We start from the raw sequence: 18,036 nt of genomic DNA, 5'->3' as shown, positions 1-18,036 counted from the left end.
TTGCAATCAATTGTGAAGAATCAACAGAGGAGGCAGGCGGTTACAGTTACATAACGTTTAACAAACTAAGACTGCTCAAGTTGAACAAATAGCATTGTGGTCACTTTAAGCGTACCTTAGCTTCATCAAGTGGAGCTACAAAAGCAGCAGGTTAGCAGGTTTCTGGCAAGGAGTAACCGGTGCTGAGCAACAGACTGCGTACATGAGCTGAGACACTGCGTCAAAGTCCCACTGCCGGCTTGCCCACACCATATGTGCATTTTGGATGGAAGCGGGGCACCTCACACACCTCACACAGTTTGGCCTTTTCTGGCCAGGATGAATGAACATAATGTTTCAGTGCTTGTTAACCCAACGGAAGCCAGAAAGTATCAGAATTATGACCTCTCTGTTCGAATTTTTTCCAGCAACACTGAACTAGGACTGAGACGTAGTAACAAAAACAAACAAGTCTGAAGTGATGGAAAAGATCTTCACAAACTCCGAGGAGCACGCCTCAAGCTAATTCATCTTGCCAGTGTTTCGAGCAATCAACAACCCAAGCTAATCTGGCAAATATAAAAGTACAAAGTTTATAGTTTTAAAGACATAATCATGAGGTATTTTAATTGTTCTTTACCAGTGGCCAAATTTATCATTTTCCCAAACACACTCTGCAAGCAAGAACGAGGATCTTGGAAATGGTTTTAGCAGTCTGACAATTTACCTGCAAGGGTAATTCCTTCCTAGTCAGCACAAAAGCCTGATTAATCAATACCTAAAATCTTCATTATGCAGCAGGTTTCCCGCCATCCCCCTTCCTCCACCCTCCAATCAAAGAAGCAGTATAAAGGTTGGCATTTGGTGGCAAAATTCCAGTTCACTTTCCAAAGAGGTAAAGAGCCAGGACTTGTGGGGAGGAAAAGATCTCAGACACTGCATCTAATCCCTCGACTTCATTGACTAAGAATTGAAGTTGAAGAGAAGCTTAGCAACTTGTCCAAGATCAAACACTTGGTGAGCAGAGGAATTCAGTAAAAAATGTACTTTCTACTGTATTATATGGCCCACTAATTCAAGTGAAAACAAAGATTGGAGAGATGCGCGCTACAAAATCTTTTCCCAAAAGGTATCTTGCATAGGAGGATAAACACATCAAAGAATTAAATTTACCATTTAAATGACATAAGCACTGCAGTAATCCAACTGTGCTTCATTTCTCAGTAAATCAAAAATTTGAAATAGTTCTATATAAGGAAAACAAAACACAAAGATCCTTTCACTCATCCTGGATAAAATTATATTTCCAGAAATTGTGCAATGCAATTACAGGTTCCGGTTCTTTGGTTCTTATCTTCAAACCAAGAGTCTCAGATTCATAGATACAGAGGAAAAAACAAGGTCTGTAGGTAAATACGTGTTCAGGCCAGTAACCCACAATCCCTAATAGGGAGGAATATGACTTTATAACCAATACAACGAAATAGACAGTCAAGTAGATCAGCGAGAAAAGTCTGGGCCCTGTGATTACCAATGATAGGTGAAAAATAACCTTTCAGTCACTCACTCTTCTCCCTGCTGGAAAGACCCCTAGGTGAGAGGACAGGTGTTTTGACAAACCGCGATCAGATGTAATGCTCTGTGATCAACTAACTAAGAGATCATAAATAAGCCAAGGTAGGAAAGTGCCTACATATTTCCCAAAGATCATCCTCAGTAGACTGCTCCGTAGCCTTAGCTTCCATCCAAAAAAGTTCTTCTGTTAGGCAAAATCCTCACCATCAAACCTGCTGCTGCTGCTGCTAAGTCGCTTCAGTCGTGTCCGACTCTGTGCAACCCCATAGACGGCAGCCCACAAGGCTCCACCGTCCCTGGGATTCTCCAGGCAAGAACACTGGAGTGGGTTGCCATTTCCTTCTCCAATGCAGGAAAGTGAAAAGTGAAAGTGAAGTCGCTCAGTCGTGTCCAATTCTTAGCGATCCCATGGACTGCAGCCCACCAGGCTTCTCCATCCATGGGATTTTCCAGGCAAGAGTACTAGAGTGGAGTGCCATTGCCTTCTCCGATTTATCTAACATTCCCAAGGCAATTACTCTTAATGTTTTTATGCATTACATAATCTTTTTCTGCACAGTTTAAAATATAATTTTGCACCTCAAATTTTCTAACTGAAATTATGAAACCAAGAGTCTTTATATTTTATTGAACACTAAAAAATATTCCATTAAGTGGACTGCCATCTTTCTGCACACACAACCTCTTGTGGATTTAAGAGTATTTTCTTAGAATCCTAAAAGTGGAATTACTGTCAAAGTATGTTAATGTCTTTATGGTTCTTGATACTTATTGCCAAAATGCTTTCAAAAATGGGTGTAACAATTTAAACTGCCTTCAATAGCGATTTCCATTGTACCTGTATTTGGATTAGGAATATCTTGTGAGAATAGTTTCATAATCATCATTATAACCCCCATAATGTAAATTTATGAACTTATTAACATGTATCAATGTTATACTTAAAAAATCTTAAAACCAAAATCGTGATAACCAGGGGATGAATATTTGCTATTCCTGAGAATCACTCAAGTTTCCTTTTTTCTGTAGTACCCAGTCTTAATTTTTTTCTACACAGAATTCAGTCTTTAATAAGATAATCTTATACCCCTTTTTAAGGAGTGGTAACCAAAGTCTACATCATACGGAATTTACAAACTTCAAGGATATTTTCATTCATTTGAATGACTATCTAAAAAAAAAAAAAGAACAAGAAAATTCATCCCTACAGAATCTGAAGGCCTATAGCTTTGTCAAAAGACATAAAGCAAAATATACAAACACTTTAAAAAAAGAGTGAACATTTCATTAATACATGTCCATTCTATGCCTTTTTCAAAAGATCAACTTTTGTTCCCTAAATTACTGAACTATGAATTTCACATGTAACTCAACAATCCAGAAAAATGCAAGTAAGAAAATACAAAAACTGTGCCCACTGCACTAGACTGAGATGTGTACTTCAAATGACATGAACAAACAGAGTCCCCCAAATCCTTACCTCACTCTCCGGGGATTCTACTATTATGCACTTAACGATCTTAGCAAATGTTTTGTTGTTGTTCTCACTAATCCTACTGTTTTTACAACTGCTATCTATTAAATTCCCTAGTACAAACTGGCTGTACGATTATTTTAGGTCTTCATTAAAAAATCTGTATTAAATATGCGGTAAGCTACTTTGGTTAACAGAAGTTGGGGGGATATTAGTGTCACAGTTTATTATGATAAGCAATTTTTGTGTCTTCTGTCAGTATAACCACAGTGTCTCAGTACCACCAGCTGATAATAATCTTTATAAATCCTACTTTGCAGCTATACCATCTGTTAGTTATTATTTTATATGTGTCTCCATATGCATATGTGAATTAGTTGTCACTCAAGACAAACACACGAACGGAACTGTGGTTTTGTGGGGACTTTTTTATTGGCTTGTTTTGCATTTTGTTATCTTTAGGTTGGTGAACTAAATAAATAAACATATTCCTCAGTCTTGGAGACCAAAACGAAATGCAAATTGCAGTTATAGAAATACAGACTTTCAGTTGTAAGTCATGAGGATGTAAGGTATAGCATGGGGAGTACAGGCAATAATATTGGACTAACTGTGTATAGTGGCAGATGGTAACTGGACTTATTGAGCTGATCATTTTGCAATGTGTACAAATGTTGAAGCACTATGTCGTACACATGAAACTAATATACTATTGTATGTCAAATGTACTTCAATAAAATAAAGAGGATAAGAAAGGCAAAGTAAAAAATTATTTTTGTAGTACAAATAAATTTAAGTTCAACAAATGCAATCTAAAAGTATCTGCTAAAACTGTTTAAAATTAATAGTCACCAAAATTGATGCAATTCTATTTAAAAAACTGATATTTCTATATTCACAGCTCTCAGAATATACCTACAGACCAAAAAACAATCAGTAGTAAATCAGTAATATCGTTCTAGTTTTCACAATATGAAACACTTTCCACAACTGAAGATTAGAAAAGAATGACTAATTACTTACTTATATTGTTAATTCCTTGCAGAGGTGAATCATGACAAAAATTCAAAACCAGTTCCCCCATTAATCTGTGGGTTTATCCCCCTGAGCTGTAAATACCCTGGCTCCTACAGCAGCAAAAAACAGGAAGTTGTTGTAATGTCATTACAACTCACCACCAAAATTTACCCAGAGAGGCAGCTACAAAAAAGAGAAGGAGCAGAAGGAGGCAGATAAACTTCCAACTGGATAATTAGTTCCAAATTATCACTTTTTCCTCAAGTACTACAGTCTGATGACTTGACTTTAATCAGCTCAAATACGGGTTTACAGGAGCTTATATGCTACACACGAAAAACATGTGAATTCTGTGAAGAGTTACTAACGGGGATTAACACACAGGCAAAAGCGCAACCTGGGGAAACCACATTTGATAACTAGGTAGTTCACTGCCTCCTTAAGTTACCCTGTTTTAGGGAACGACACTTTAGGATTATATTCGGGGAAAGCCAAAGCACAAACAGTAGTAAATAAAGTCATCATTAAGAGAAACCTAAATATTTACAGAGGTGGGGTAAAGAAGAGACAAACATACTTGAGAAAGTATGATTTCCTGGAATGAATGCTGCATTATTTTCAGTTTCATGAAGTAAAAATCCCACATATTATTTAATACAAATAAACATGCTGCTTTTCATAGAATCTTCTGTGCATTAAAATAAGTCCTACTCCAACTTTGTAAAATGTAGCTTATTTGATGCCCAAACCAGATCTCCTTTTTTCAAATATATTTCATCTAGAATTTCCATGATGTCTGTGGGAAAGCTGTACTTGGAGAGGCAACACAGTTTTTGAAGTATACTTGGGCTATAAAGTGTAAGGGAAAATAACACAGACTACTTAACAAAATATTGTAACTGCCATTAAAACTACAGTATAGCATAGGCCAAGTTCCATTCGTTTTTTTTTTTTTTTTAATCTGTCATTGAAATCCATGTGTGGAAAGTAGTTTCAATCCATGATTTGCTTCTGTATGTCTAAAATGTTAATGAGGAATTTCATTTCACAGGAATTTGTACTAATATATAAAATTGCATAAATTGTAAAAAAAAATTTTTTTCATAGTTCAAAGCTCACCTAATACTGCAGCCTTTCTTGATTCTCACTAATGATGTTTCTTCCTCCACTGAAATCTCAGTTATCTTTGTAGTTATGGAGTTTAAGAAATGTGTTTATTCCACCTTTTATTATAATGACTTGTGAAGCTGTCTGATGTTCATGAATAGATTGAGAATGTAAGTAAGAATCATGAAGTCTTACACAGCTTTATATCCTCTTTGCCCCAGGTCCAACCAAATTCCTTGAAAATAGTAGTCAATCTACATGTTTATTTGAATTCACTGAAAAATTCATCTGGGGGCACTAAAATCTACCTTCTCCAAAGGGTTCTTAGAAAAACAACGTATATTTTGGTAACTAAGAGTGTTATTTTTAAGCTCTAGGGAACCTATACAAACTGATCAAATATGTTTTCATTATAAATAATATTTCAACATTTGTTGTATAGCCATTAAAAAGGAAAATAATGAGAATCTTTCTTGCTAGCTATAATAGTTACATTTTAATCAGATGTATATCTTTCAAAAACCCAACTGAAATCATAATACTTCATCCTGCTAATGTATTGAATGTCAAAAATAATCTAAATTAATAGATTTATGATAACTCCTAGGGCTTCCCAGGTGGCACCAGTGGTAAAGAATCTACCTGTGAATTCAGAGATGCAAGAGATGTGGGTTTGATCCCTGGGTTGGGAAAATCCTCTGGAGTAGGAAAGGGCAGCCCACTCCAGTATTCTTGCCTGGAGAACCCCATGGACAGAGGCACCTGTGGGCTACAGTCCAAGGGGTAGCAAAGAGTTGGATACAACTGAGCAACTGAGTCCACACAGTGGGTGGTCAGTGGGCTTGAAGTCAAGGAGTGATGTGATCTGATCCAATTTCTGTCTGCTGTGAAGAGAACAGACTTAAGGGGGAAGAATGGAGGCAGAGAGTCCAGGTGAAATTGGTGGCTTAGGATTCTAGCAGTGCCCACACTGAGAAGTGGCTAGAGTCTGGATGTATGCGGAAGGGGAGGAAACAGGACTTAACTGGTGGAAATGCATGTAGAGTGAGGGAAATAAAGGAGCCAGGGGTACCCCAGGGGTATGATTCTAAACCACTCTTCAGAGGGTGATGCTATTTAACACGGATGGGGAAAACTTCAGCAGAGAGAAGCCTCGGGGTGGCAGGGCCAGGGATCAATAGTTCTTCTTTGCTCAAGTAAAGGCCGAACTGTTTAGAAACTTGTAAGTGAAGTAGTTCCAATGAGCTAGTTTCAAATCTCAGAGGATCTATTCTCAAAAGCTTCTTTCCTTCAAAATTAATCTTGGAATTCTTCCTATCAATAAATTGACTTTTAAAAATAATTGAGTTCGGCAGACATTTCCGCTGAATCACATACATACCTAAGCAGTAAAACTGAAGTAATCATGGATGATTTCTAAACCATTTTGGTGGTTCTTTCCTAAAGCTCAAATACATCAACCTTTATTTCCTATCAAAGATGCTACTACCTAAGGTGGAAGGGAGATCTGAAAGGGAGGGGATATATGTATACACATAACTGATTCACTTTACTGTACAACAGAAACTAACTCGATTAACCCCCAATTAAAAAAAAGATGTTACTTATGTTCAGTATTCACTAAATATCTGAGTAAAGAGATCAAGATGCTGCAACACATATACTGCAGATTTTTCTTTGTCCTTTTATCTTTTTTTTCCACCACTATATACTCAGCCGCTTGCACACTGCACTGAACACAGTCATTGCTTAATGAATACCACTTGCATGCATTAATAGAAAAAAACAAATGCCAGTTTTATTGGAAATATGGCTCTTTTCTTTTTCTACATCAATTTTACTTCCCAAGTAACTGCTTTTAAGTTTCTCTCTTGATTATAAAATATTTACTCACTGTGGAAAATCTAAACCCCAAAACCTTTAAGATGAATATTGCGCTCTACTTATAACTCATGATTGTATTCATTCATTTGACAAATACTTTTGACCTCCTTTTCTGTGCCTGGCTTTGTGGATACAGTGATGAATCAAAGAGGCCAGGTGCCCGGACCTCACTCCCATTATATGCAACACCCTCTCTACAAAAAGTAGAGGTGTGTCACCACGCAGAACGTTTCAAAATCCATGGATATCTCTTCCACTCCAATAGTTACCATTCTCCCAGTCTTAAAAATGATTCTTTCAGTGATTCAATAAGGTCAGCATGTTTCCACACAGACCATGAGAGGAAGTGAACTACACTCTCAAGTACTCAGAAGCAAATAACTTTCTTACGTGGAAAAAGAATAAAAACTCTAGTCGTTTTTACTGAACAATGTCAAGGCGTGCACTGTGGTGGTGGAAATGCTAATGTAAGGCAGTTCTGAAGAAGTTACTCTCAAACCTTTCTCTATAGGTTCATATATTACCCATTTACTCAAACATATTAGAAAATAATCACTCAACAAAAATAATTCAAATGTTTTAACTTCGGTGTTCTATGCCTCTGTTTCCAACAGGAAGTTTCCACTTCCGGCACTAGGAAAAGCTTAGTACTTGGGAAGTCACTGCCGCCCAACCTGCCTTGATTTCTGGCAGCTCACCTGTTCTCCTGGTACGTCGGCACCTGTCTGCATGGCCAGAATGAAGTGACTATTTATCCTCAGAGGACTCTATTATCACAGTGACTTGTTTGGATTTACCCCAAAAGGGCTCACTGAGCTTCGCTTACCTCCAAAGGCTGGTTGTCTTCTACGTCTGAGGTTTTGCCTCTTGCTGCCACTCTCTGTTCATGCGCTGTATCTCCTATTAGACAAACAAAAAAAACCCAAAACTTTATCATGCCATTGAGGCCAAACTGTCTACTACTTATTTGAAATATCTTCTGTTACTAAACAATGAACACTGGAGAGGGTGTGGAGAAAAAGGAACCCTCTTGCACTGCGGTGGAATGTAAATTGGGGCAGCTACTGTGGAGAAGAGTATGGAGGTTCCTTAAACAGTACTAGGAATAAAACCATCACATGACCCAGCAACGCCACTACTGGGCATATACCCTGAGAAAACCGTGACTCAAAAAGACACGTGTACCCCAACATTCACTGCAGCACTATTTACAACAGCCAGGACATGGACGCAACCCAGCTGTCCATCAACAGATGAACGGATAAAGAAGCTGTGGTATATGCACACAATGGAATATTACTCACCCACAAAAAGGCCTGTTACAGGAAGTCAGAAAGAGAAAAACAAATACTGTATATTAACACATACATATGGAATCTAGAAAAACGGTACAGATGAACCTATTTGCGGGGCAGGAATAGAGACACAGACATAGAGAATGGGCTTGTGGGCACAGCGGGAGAAGCAGAGTGGGGATGAACTGAGAGAGGAGCACTGAGATATATATGACACCACGTGTAACACAGGCAGCCCAACCTGCTGCTCTGTGCTGACCTAGAGGGCTGGGACGGGGTGGAGGGAGGCCTGGGAGGAAGCGGGTGTACGTACACTGACGGCTGGTTCATCGTGTTGTACAGCAGACATCAACACGATACTCCTCCAATTAAAAAGAAATTTAAAATAAAGAAATTATAGGTAAACGGGTATTTTTACCTATAAGTTTTTACTGAAAATTTTCACTGAAAACTCAGGATTTTCACTGAAGGACTAATTTTAATAGAAGAACACGGGATATCTTTATTATAATTAAATACAGAATGAAAATTTTTCAAATAACACAGAAAATGAGATTTAAATAAAATTTTGTTTGATGTACCAAAACAAAATGAAGTATCTTCTGCTGTTGTATGTTCACACTGCGGAGTAAACAGTTAATATTTAAGAATAGTAATTTTATAGAGGTCACAAAAATCATAAATACAGAGACATACAATTTGAACCAGAAATGTATCCTGCTTTATACAGGTTTACTTTGGAAAAATCAAGTGAATTTATATTTTGTAAATAAAGTTATATTTCAAATAAACTAGGAAACCTTATAACTTAAATGCTGCTACTGCTGCTAAGTCACTTCAGTCGTGTCCAACTCTGTGCGACACCATAGACGGCAGCCCACCAGGCTCCCCCATCCCTGGGATTCTCCAGGCAAGAACACTGGAGTGGGTTGCCATTTCCTTCTCCAATGCATGAAAGTGAAAAGTGAAAGGGAAGTCGCTCAGTCGTGTCCGACTCTAGCAACCCCATGGACTGCAGCCTACCAGGCTCCTCCGTCCATGGGATTTTCCAGGCAAGAGTACTGGAGTGGGGTGCCACTGCCTTCTCCTGTAACTTAAATAGATAAAGCAAATTACTTTCAAACATTAGACATCTTTCTAACATGAGTAACTGTCCTCTAAATGTGTCTTTTAAGAAGTTTTACTCTTTATAAGTGTTTATTTGTGTCTCTGTAGATCTGCCTCAGAGTATGTATGTTTGTATGTAATAATTAACCATATGTCAAACCATTTTTACAACAGGAAAGAACAATGAACAAATTCATAAATGAGCGTTCAGTTAATAGCCTAATTCCTAAAGGTGGTGCCTGGGTGGGTTATATTACTAAACCAAGCTGGTGACTAGGCTGCCTCTAAGGACACAGGACAGACAGAAATACAGTTAGGTCAGTACTTGCATAATTTAATGTATTAATAGTCTATGTTAATTTATTGACTAACACTAATCATCTGTGATTAACACATGGTAGGTAAAGAAACCATTAATCTACTTGTTAAAAGCACAATGAGAAGTTAATCTAGCAATCTGTTCTTCCCATAAAGTTAGGCCAGCCCAGGAATGTCCACAAGAGGGAAGATTACAAAATCCACACACGATGACTTGGCTGACACTAAAGGTTAGGAATTTGTTAATGCGGGGAAGGTCACAGTCTTCACTGGAGGCAACGAAGTATCTAAGTCTGGGCTGGGTTTAATTTTTCCACAGTGGAACACAAAAGTTTACCAGTGGCTATAATCAAGAAAGAGCCCTGTAAAATTTTAAAGAATTAAATAAAATTCTGTTAAATTCTAAAACTATTAAGCAAGAATTAAGTTGGTAGTTTATTGACATAAGATAAAGTAAACCACTAAATGTTTAAAATCCAAGCACGTCATGCATATTCCAGCCTACAAGCTGTTTTCTCAGCTAAGTATGGCATTCATACTGTTGGTCAGAGCCCAGCATATGGTAGGTGTTTCATGAATACTAGCTGAGTAAATTAGTGAACTTCTGTCTATAGTTTCTAGCCTATAAAACTGTGATAATACTGTGCATGTGTGCTTAGTCACACAGTCAGGTCCAACTCTGCAACCCCATGAATTATATAGCCCGCCAGGCTCCTCTGTTTGTGAATACCAGACTGGGTTTCCGTTTCCTCCTCCAGGAAATTCTCCTGACTCAGGGATCAAACCCACATCTCCTTCATTGACAGGCAGATTTTTTACCACTAAGCCACCTGGGAAGCCCATGACAGTACTAACTAGTATGTAATAAAAGCTTTATTTGAGCATATAATTAGTCTTTTTCCTCTAAAACATATTTGTGAAACTTAAAAAGCAAATTTATTAAATACCATTCTGATATATTGTTACCAGTGGTTGGTAATTGGGGCATAACTTGTTAGATTTAAAAAAGTTAATGATTTTTTAAAAATCATGTTGAAACAAAAGCATTAGGAACTTAAACTACATCTATAGGATAATAAAGTTAATAGTCATTAAGTGAAAAATTATGTCAACTTACTTTTATTACTAATTTTGACTGATTTTTTAAAAGTTACTATCTAAACTGACCATTTATTTGCACATCGGGAAGAGTCTTATTCTCAGAAATCCACCTTCTCTCTGAAAGTTAGGGATGAGCAAATCAACCCCCAGTTCATGGATGGCAAAACCAATCCACAAGTTGTTTAGTTTGCTTGGGTAAAGGGAATGAGACCACTGAGACCCCAGCAGCATACGCAGCCAAGGTCATGCAAGTCCCTGTACACTGAGTCAGGTGTTTAATAACTCACATGCCTGAGGTTTAGAAGAAAGTATGTGTCATCCAATATGAAACGGCATTTACTCTAAGGTTTTTTTTTTAATCTTTTAAAATGATTATAGGGCCATCCCCTAGCCATACAAACACTGTACTTGGGTGAAATCATTCAAGTCTATGCTTCCTTTGCCAATTTCTGATTTCAAGACAAGTATCTGTACCAAACTTTTTATGTATGTATGTGTGCAGTTTTGGCTGCTCTGGGTCTTCATCGCAGTGTGGGGCTCTTCTCTAGCTGTGGCGGGCAGGGGCTACTCTCCAGTCGTGCTGCGTGGGCTTCTCTTTGCAGTGGCTTCTCTTGTTGCAGAGTGTAGGCTCACTGGTTGTGGTGCGTGGGCTTAGTCTGGGGTACGTGGAATCTCAGCTCCCGGAGTCCGGGACTGAACCCACGTTCCCTGCACTGTGGGGTGGATTCTTAACCACTGGGCCAGCAGGCAAGTCCCAACCTCCCTGCTGCCTGAATAACCAGAAAGGCTGTCAGCCAGTGCTCTTGACACCACACAACACATCTGCCTGGAAGCAACTGTACCATCACGATTTCCTGAAATGCCATATTTGGTGATGACTCAAGACAATAACTGATTATCGGGAAAAATGCGACCTGCAAGGTTATTCTCTACAAACAAAGGCACAAAATGAAAACTATACAAACAGCAAACAGACAAGAATTTTGGTGATGACTCAAGACAATAACTGATTATCGGGAAAAATGCGACCTGCAAGGTTATTCTCTACAAACAAAGGCACAAAATGAAAACTATACAAACAGCAAACAGACAAGAACAGGTCACAGTGAAACAGAACCATTTTCCTCTCACTGAAGAATTATTTTATCACAGTAAAAATTCAATTAGTTTCTCTAACTTGTAATAACCCATATGAATGTAAAACACTTCAAGAATAAAAATAAAAATGCATGTGATGAATGTGAAATGATGCTTCAGTTTTCAGACATGAGTTAGTTCTAATTTATGTGCTGTATAGATTCAATAGGACTTCCCAGGTGGCTCAGTGGTAAAGAATCTATATGCCAATGTAGGAGATGCAGGTTTGATCCCTGGATCAGGAAGTTCCCTTGGAAAAGGAAACAGCAACCCACTCCAGTATTCTTGCCTGGAAAATACCATGGACAGAGAAAGGAGCCTAGCGGGTTCCTAGGATGGCAGAGTCAGACATGACTGACTGAGTGAGCATGCACCCATAGATTCAAAACTTTCATTTGCAACTCAGCTATTTAAAAGGAAAAAGACAACAAAAACAGACTCAAACTATTACATGGAGAATGGATAAATGCCAAGGTCCTACTGTATAGCACAGGGAACTGTATCCAATCTCCTGGGATAAACCATAATGGAAATGAATATTGAAACAGAATGTGTATATGTATATAACTGAGTCACTTTTCTGTACAGCAGAGACAGGCACAATACCGTAAAGCAACTATACTTCAATTAAAAAAAAGAAAAAAACTCATAGTATTAACATTTCATAAAGTCTTATTTATAATACCACAATTGATTCTTATCCCAATTTCCCTCCTCCCCGACTTTACTGTGTGGGCTTCACTGATGGCTCAGACGTTTAAGCATCCACCTACAATGCAAGAGACCCAGGTTTGATCCCTGAGTCAGGAAGATGCCCTTGCAGAAGAGAATGGCTACCCATTCCAGTATTCTTGTCTGGATAATTCCATGGACAGAGGAGCCTGGGCAATTTAAAGGAGAAAGGCTTCATGCATATTAACGAAGCTCTTTCAGAACTTAAAGGACTGAAGTGAAATTTCATGTGTATTTTAGTCTAGTGAGGCTAGACAGGAAATATTTTAGGTTTCTCTGTCAAAACTTCTCCAGTCTACCATTGTAGCTGGGAACAGCCACAGATATATAAACTGCTGAGTGGAGCTGTGTTTCAATGAAATTTTACTTACAAAAGTGGGTTGAGTCAGGCTGCAGTTTCCAGATCTCTATTTTAGAGCCTACCTCTTCTAGGAAAAAAAGCTGAATTATGCTATATAAGGAGATGAGAAAGGGCTGGTGATGAGCATGTCTTCATGATCTCATTCTACTGGGTGACCTGGGTGGAGGGAGAGGAGAGATGTGATGAAGAATGAGCACCAGGCACAAGGGAAAAGGAAAGAGGAGACGCTGCCAGTGATGCCAGGGAAACCTGAATGCCTCTCTGGGTCCCCCAGAGGAGATCTCTTTTGGGGAGGGGGTGGTGGGTGAGTCGGGAGTACTCTCACTCTTTAGGCCTCCTTCAATGTGGAGGAAACCCTAGTTACTAACCTCCCCCCAGTCTCTCCCTCCATTCTTGTCACTGGGCTGGTGATGTGGGAGGGCAAAGCTAACGGGGTTCTTCTTGTTCTACTCCCCTCCCGGCTCTCCTGCTGCTGCTCACTCCCCTCTGCTCTGACCCTGCCCAGGGGCCCTCCCACTGGAGCAGGGCTGCCCCAGCCCAGCACACTCTTAACAGGGTGGAGGTCAACCTAATGGGGTTCAGAACAGGAAACCCATTTGCTTCTTGACAGAAGCCACGTTCTTCAACACCAGCTCGATAGGCAATAAAAATGAGAATCTGTTCTTCATCTGTCTTTATTTTTTTAACTAAACTGTCCAGATCTTATCTGGGTAAGGAGGGTGTTATTACTGGAACACCCTAGAATCCAACAGGACAGGGGATGGCCTGGTGTGGAAAGCACTGGAGCCTGCCTACAGATGAACAACTGTGAACACAGAAACGTGTTTTCTTTCTTTCCTTTTATTAGAGAGGAATTATCTAGAGCTTCATATCTGAGAATGCAGTCTTCAAAACACTAGTTTCAAGGGGTTCCCATGGAAAAAATAGCTCTCTGATCAAAAGTATGAGGAAAAACCTACCGAATGCATTCCCTTCTGGTTGATTTTCAACGTACTCTGACATAGTAAAGGCTCTGAAAAATTCAGTAAAGAAACTAAAAAGAAATTTTCACCATGTTTTTGACTAGAAAACCGCTTTATTCACTCTATTAAAATCTTGCAGAGTGTCACACTACAGAAAATGCTACTATAACATTTCTGAAGTGAAAATGAATATGAAATATAATTTACTGACTTTTAAAATCCTCCACATTGTCAAATTTATTATTTAGTTCCTGAGCATTCATTTTATACAATGTTAACTCACACTTCTTTTCCTTTAGATGATTCTTTTTACAACTCCCTGTTAATTCATTCAGTTGCATTTGGGGCAGACTAGCAGATTGTGACTGCATTCTACTGCATGATTCTGATTCCAGAATAGCTGATCGTCTACCGAGGAGAAAAGGATAGCCAGACACCTTGAAGACACAGGAGAAAGTCCCAGTGCTCAGAAACATCCCCCTCACAATTCTACCAATTAGAGATTCATTAGGGTTAATGAGCTCCTCCTTTAAAATGCAAATACCCTGTGGGAGTATTTGCTTATTAGTCATTCACAGAGTGAAGTAGTGGAAAGAACAGTGGAATGGCCTCTCCATTAACTCCTTTTCATTCCTCAGTCACACACTCATTACCCAAGGAGGCCTGGCACGGTGGCAACCGAATGGCTTTGAAACTGACAGAACTCAACCCAATGCCTTTGCCAAATCCACGACCTTGGGCACATTACTGAATTTCTCAGAGCCTCAATTTCTTCATCTGAAAAATGGGAATCATGACACATAATAAGGCTATTATGGTGGCATTAGTGGAGAAGGCGATGGCACCCCACTCCAGTACTCTTGCCTGGAAAGTCCCATGGACAGAGGAGCCTGGTGGGCTGCAGTCCATGGGGTCGCCAAGAGTCAGACACGACTGAGCGACTTCCCTTTCACTTTTCACTTGCATGCATTGGAGAAGGAAATGGCAACCCACTCCAGTGTTCTTGCCTGGAGAATCCCAGGGACGGGGGAGCCTGGTGGGCTGCCATATATGGGGTCGCACAGGGTCGGACACAACTGAAGTGACTTAGCAGCAGCAGTGGTAAAGAATCTGTCCACCAATTCAGGAGATGCAAGGTTTCGATCCCTGAGTGGGGAAGGTCTCCTGGAGGAGGGCATGGTAACCCACTCCAGTATTATTGCTTGGAGAATTTCATAGACAAGAGAGCCTGGCAGGCTACAGTCCATGGGGCTGCAAAGAGTCAGACACAACTGAGTGACTGCATGTGCACACACACAGATTAAATGAGAAAACATGCTAAACACTAATGGCAGAGAGGAAGAAGGGAGAGCAGCTGGGGCAAAGACAAACGTGGTGAATAGCTGTTGCCATGATCTTCAGCACAGCAGAGGTCAAAGAACCGCTCTCCTGTAAACGCATTTAGTGCCCCATGCAGTGTGGTGAGGTCCCTTTGTAATATCCATTTAAGGACGGCAGACCTGGTGGTGGAATCCAAGTCTGCTGACAGTGCCAAGTCCTCACGTAACACCACGCAGCTTCTCATTACTCCTCAAGACAAGTTATCCAACTCCGTTTAATACACATTATATTTAAGTCTCCTCCAGTTCTGTTCTGTTTTCTTTTCCACTTTTGAGAATATTGTCCACACACTCCCTGTTTCCACTATAATGAAGAAAGGAAGGACAGAGAGAAAGCAGAAGGACTAATTGCCAAAGCTGTGCCTTGCCCAGGAGCCTGCTGCTGTCAGGCCAGGACTCTTGACGACAACAGTGACCCCACGAGAAGCCAAGAATAAGAACACCTAAGCCATGGGGAGAGGACCGCAGTCAGCAAACACACGGAGGGAAAGGTTCAAGCCAGCGAGGAATTAAAGAAAAGCAAATGAAAATGGTACCAAGAACACATTAAATGAGCATACCAAGATTATGACACCCAAATTAGCTAAGGATGCTTACAACTAACACACTGGCATCGTTCTGATAAATGAAGTTAACACTGTTCATTCAACTGTATGTGAGAGGGGGATAGTTCAAAGATAATCCTACGCACACACAAAGAGCCCCTGAAAAGAATTATAAATGACTGTTAAAATATGGATAAAAATTAAAATTAAGGGTTCAGAAGAACACGCAATGCATTTTATAAGATATTAGTGTGACTCTGGGTGGTAAAGAATCCACCTGCTAATGCAGGAGACTGGGGTACGATCCCTGGGTTAGGAAGATCCCCCAGAGAAGGAAATGGCAACCCGCTCCAATACGACTGTCTGGCAAATTCCATGGACAGAGGAACCAGGCAGGCTACAGTCCATGGGGTCACAAAGGGTCAGACACAACTAAGCAATGGAGCATGCAGTCACACACACAGTGTGAATCTTAATTTTAACACATATTTCATACAACTTTTAGGCAACATAACAGATTTTAATTTATGACTGCTATTAAAATCATACAGCTAAAATTTTGCTTACTGCACTGCAAGCTGAGGGTCACGCCGGACACTTAAGGACATCTATTCAAGGAAGTAAGAATACCCAAAAATCCAACAGAAGTCAGACTCGATCAGTTCTCCTGGCCTGCTCTTAATTAATTCGACCTGTGATTCCAAATTTCTTTAGTTCTGAGTCTTGTTACTATGTAGCTATAGGTAAAAATTTCTCTGGAAGATTTCAAGCAACCCAAAACATCAATTAAGTATTTAACACCATGTTAAACACATAAGCCCAGGCATTTTTTTAGACTGGAAGACTAGACACTCAAAAGGCCAAAGTAATTTTGTACTTGTACATTTGTAGAATATTGCATCACGCTATACAAATATGCCTTCAAAGGTGGGGTTTTTTTTTTTTTTATAGCTTTCCTAAATCAGAGTAAATTTATACCCTGCAAGAATATGTTGGGCGGCTCATCATTCCTGACCCTGGATCCCAAAATGCTGCTGAAAGAACCTGCTACACAAAGGTTAGCCCTGAGCAGGCCGCTGACAACAGGTCTACAGGGCCTGCTGCAAACAAACAGGACTGATATAAGGAGGATTGTCAATGTGTAGGGCTTGAAACAGAAATCTATTAACAGAAAACAAAACAAAACAAAACAGGCTCACTCTACCAGTTTATCTGGTATCCTGAAACAAAGACTCAAATGTGCTGCCTGCTGTTGGGGAAAAAGGATGGCACTGATCCATCACCAATAATGCAACCGAGGCAGAGATCACTGGCACCAAGTCACTCACGCTCAACGTCTGGTCTCCTTTCCAACCAACAGAATAAACTTGTAGAGTTACTGGCTTGGATCAGAAGTTCTGCTCAGTCAGTTTTCCACATAGAAATAAGGGATACCATGAGATCAAATGTGTGTTTCCACCTACAGCATCCATTGGTCCAATCAGAGGTATTAGGTAAGTAAGCCGTCAGTGTCTTGAAACCGAGTTCTGATAGGGACCAAAGAGTTGTAGTGTAAGAAGTAAAGCTGCTCAGTCGTGTGCAACTCTTTGCAATCCAATGGACTGTAGCCTACCAGAGTCATCCATTCATGGGATTTTCCAGGCAAGATTACTGGAGTGGGTTGCCATATAGTTCTCAGGAGATCTTCCCAACCCAGGGATCTAATCCAGGTCTCCCTGTAAGTAGTGTAAGAGAAGAGTGCAAAGAAAATTTCCAGCAGAAACAATAAAAGCAGTACATGAAACATACTACAATCAGCTTCATGTTGTTTCATTCATTCAATAAATATTTGCTGAATATCTATTATGTTAGACAGCATCACTGACTCAGTGGACATGAATCTGAGCAAACTCCAGCAGAGTGGAGGACAGAGGAGTCTGGCGGGCTACAGTCCATGGCAAAGAGTTGGACATGACTTAGTGACTGAACACAACAACAATCTATTATGTGCCACATATCACTCTGGGTACCATGTGAACTACAGCGATACCATCCCTGCCCTCAGAGCATTTACATCCTCAGTT

The 18,036-nt window shown here is 39.8% G+C and overlaps 1 protein-coding gene and 1 long non-coding RNA gene across 7 annotated transcripts in view; one reads left to right on the top strand and one right to left on the bottom strand.

Annotated features, from left to right (window-relative positions):
• Positions 1-7,866, top strand: part of LOC133245873 (uncharacterized) — a 178,463-nt gene extending 170,597 nt beyond the window's left edge. Inside the window, exon 3 of the long non-coding RNA XR_009735793.1 lies at positions 7,651-7,866. This is a non-coding gene — a long non-coding RNA (uncharacterized LOC133245873). The remainder of the gene's footprint in view (positions 1-7,650) is intronic.
• The window catches only part of UMAD1 (UBAP1-MVB12-associated (UMA) domain containing 1), a 297,864-nt gene that overhangs the window by 107,280 nt on the left and 172,548 nt on the right, over positions 1-18,036 (bottom strand). For 5 of the 6 annotated variants that reach the window (XR_009735792.1, XR_009735791.1, XM_061413541.1 and 2 more), the window contains one exon: positions 7,863-7,936. Coding sequence is in view for 4 of the 6 variants with exons in the window: in XM_061413541.1 (XP_061269525.1) it covers positions 7,863-7,936 (74 nt within the window). In the remaining 2 variants the exon portion in view is untranslated. Of the gene's footprint in view, positions 1-7,862; positions 7,937-17,585; positions 17,689-18,036 lie in introns of all 6 variants that reach the window. The other variant, XM_061413544.1, reaches the window with a different exon arrangement.

The sequence above is a fragment of the Bos javanicus genome, chromosome 4 (genome assembly GCF_032452875.1).
Source record: "Bos javanicus breed banteng chromosome 4, ARS-OSU_banteng_1.0, whole genome shotgun sequence".
Classification (NCBI taxonomy): domain Eukaryota; kingdom Metazoa; phylum Chordata; class Mammalia; order Artiodactyla; family Bovidae; genus Bos; species Bos javanicus.
The sequence above is the reverse complement of the archived record's forward strand: the minus strand, read 5'-3'. Positions and strand labels throughout refer to the sequence as shown.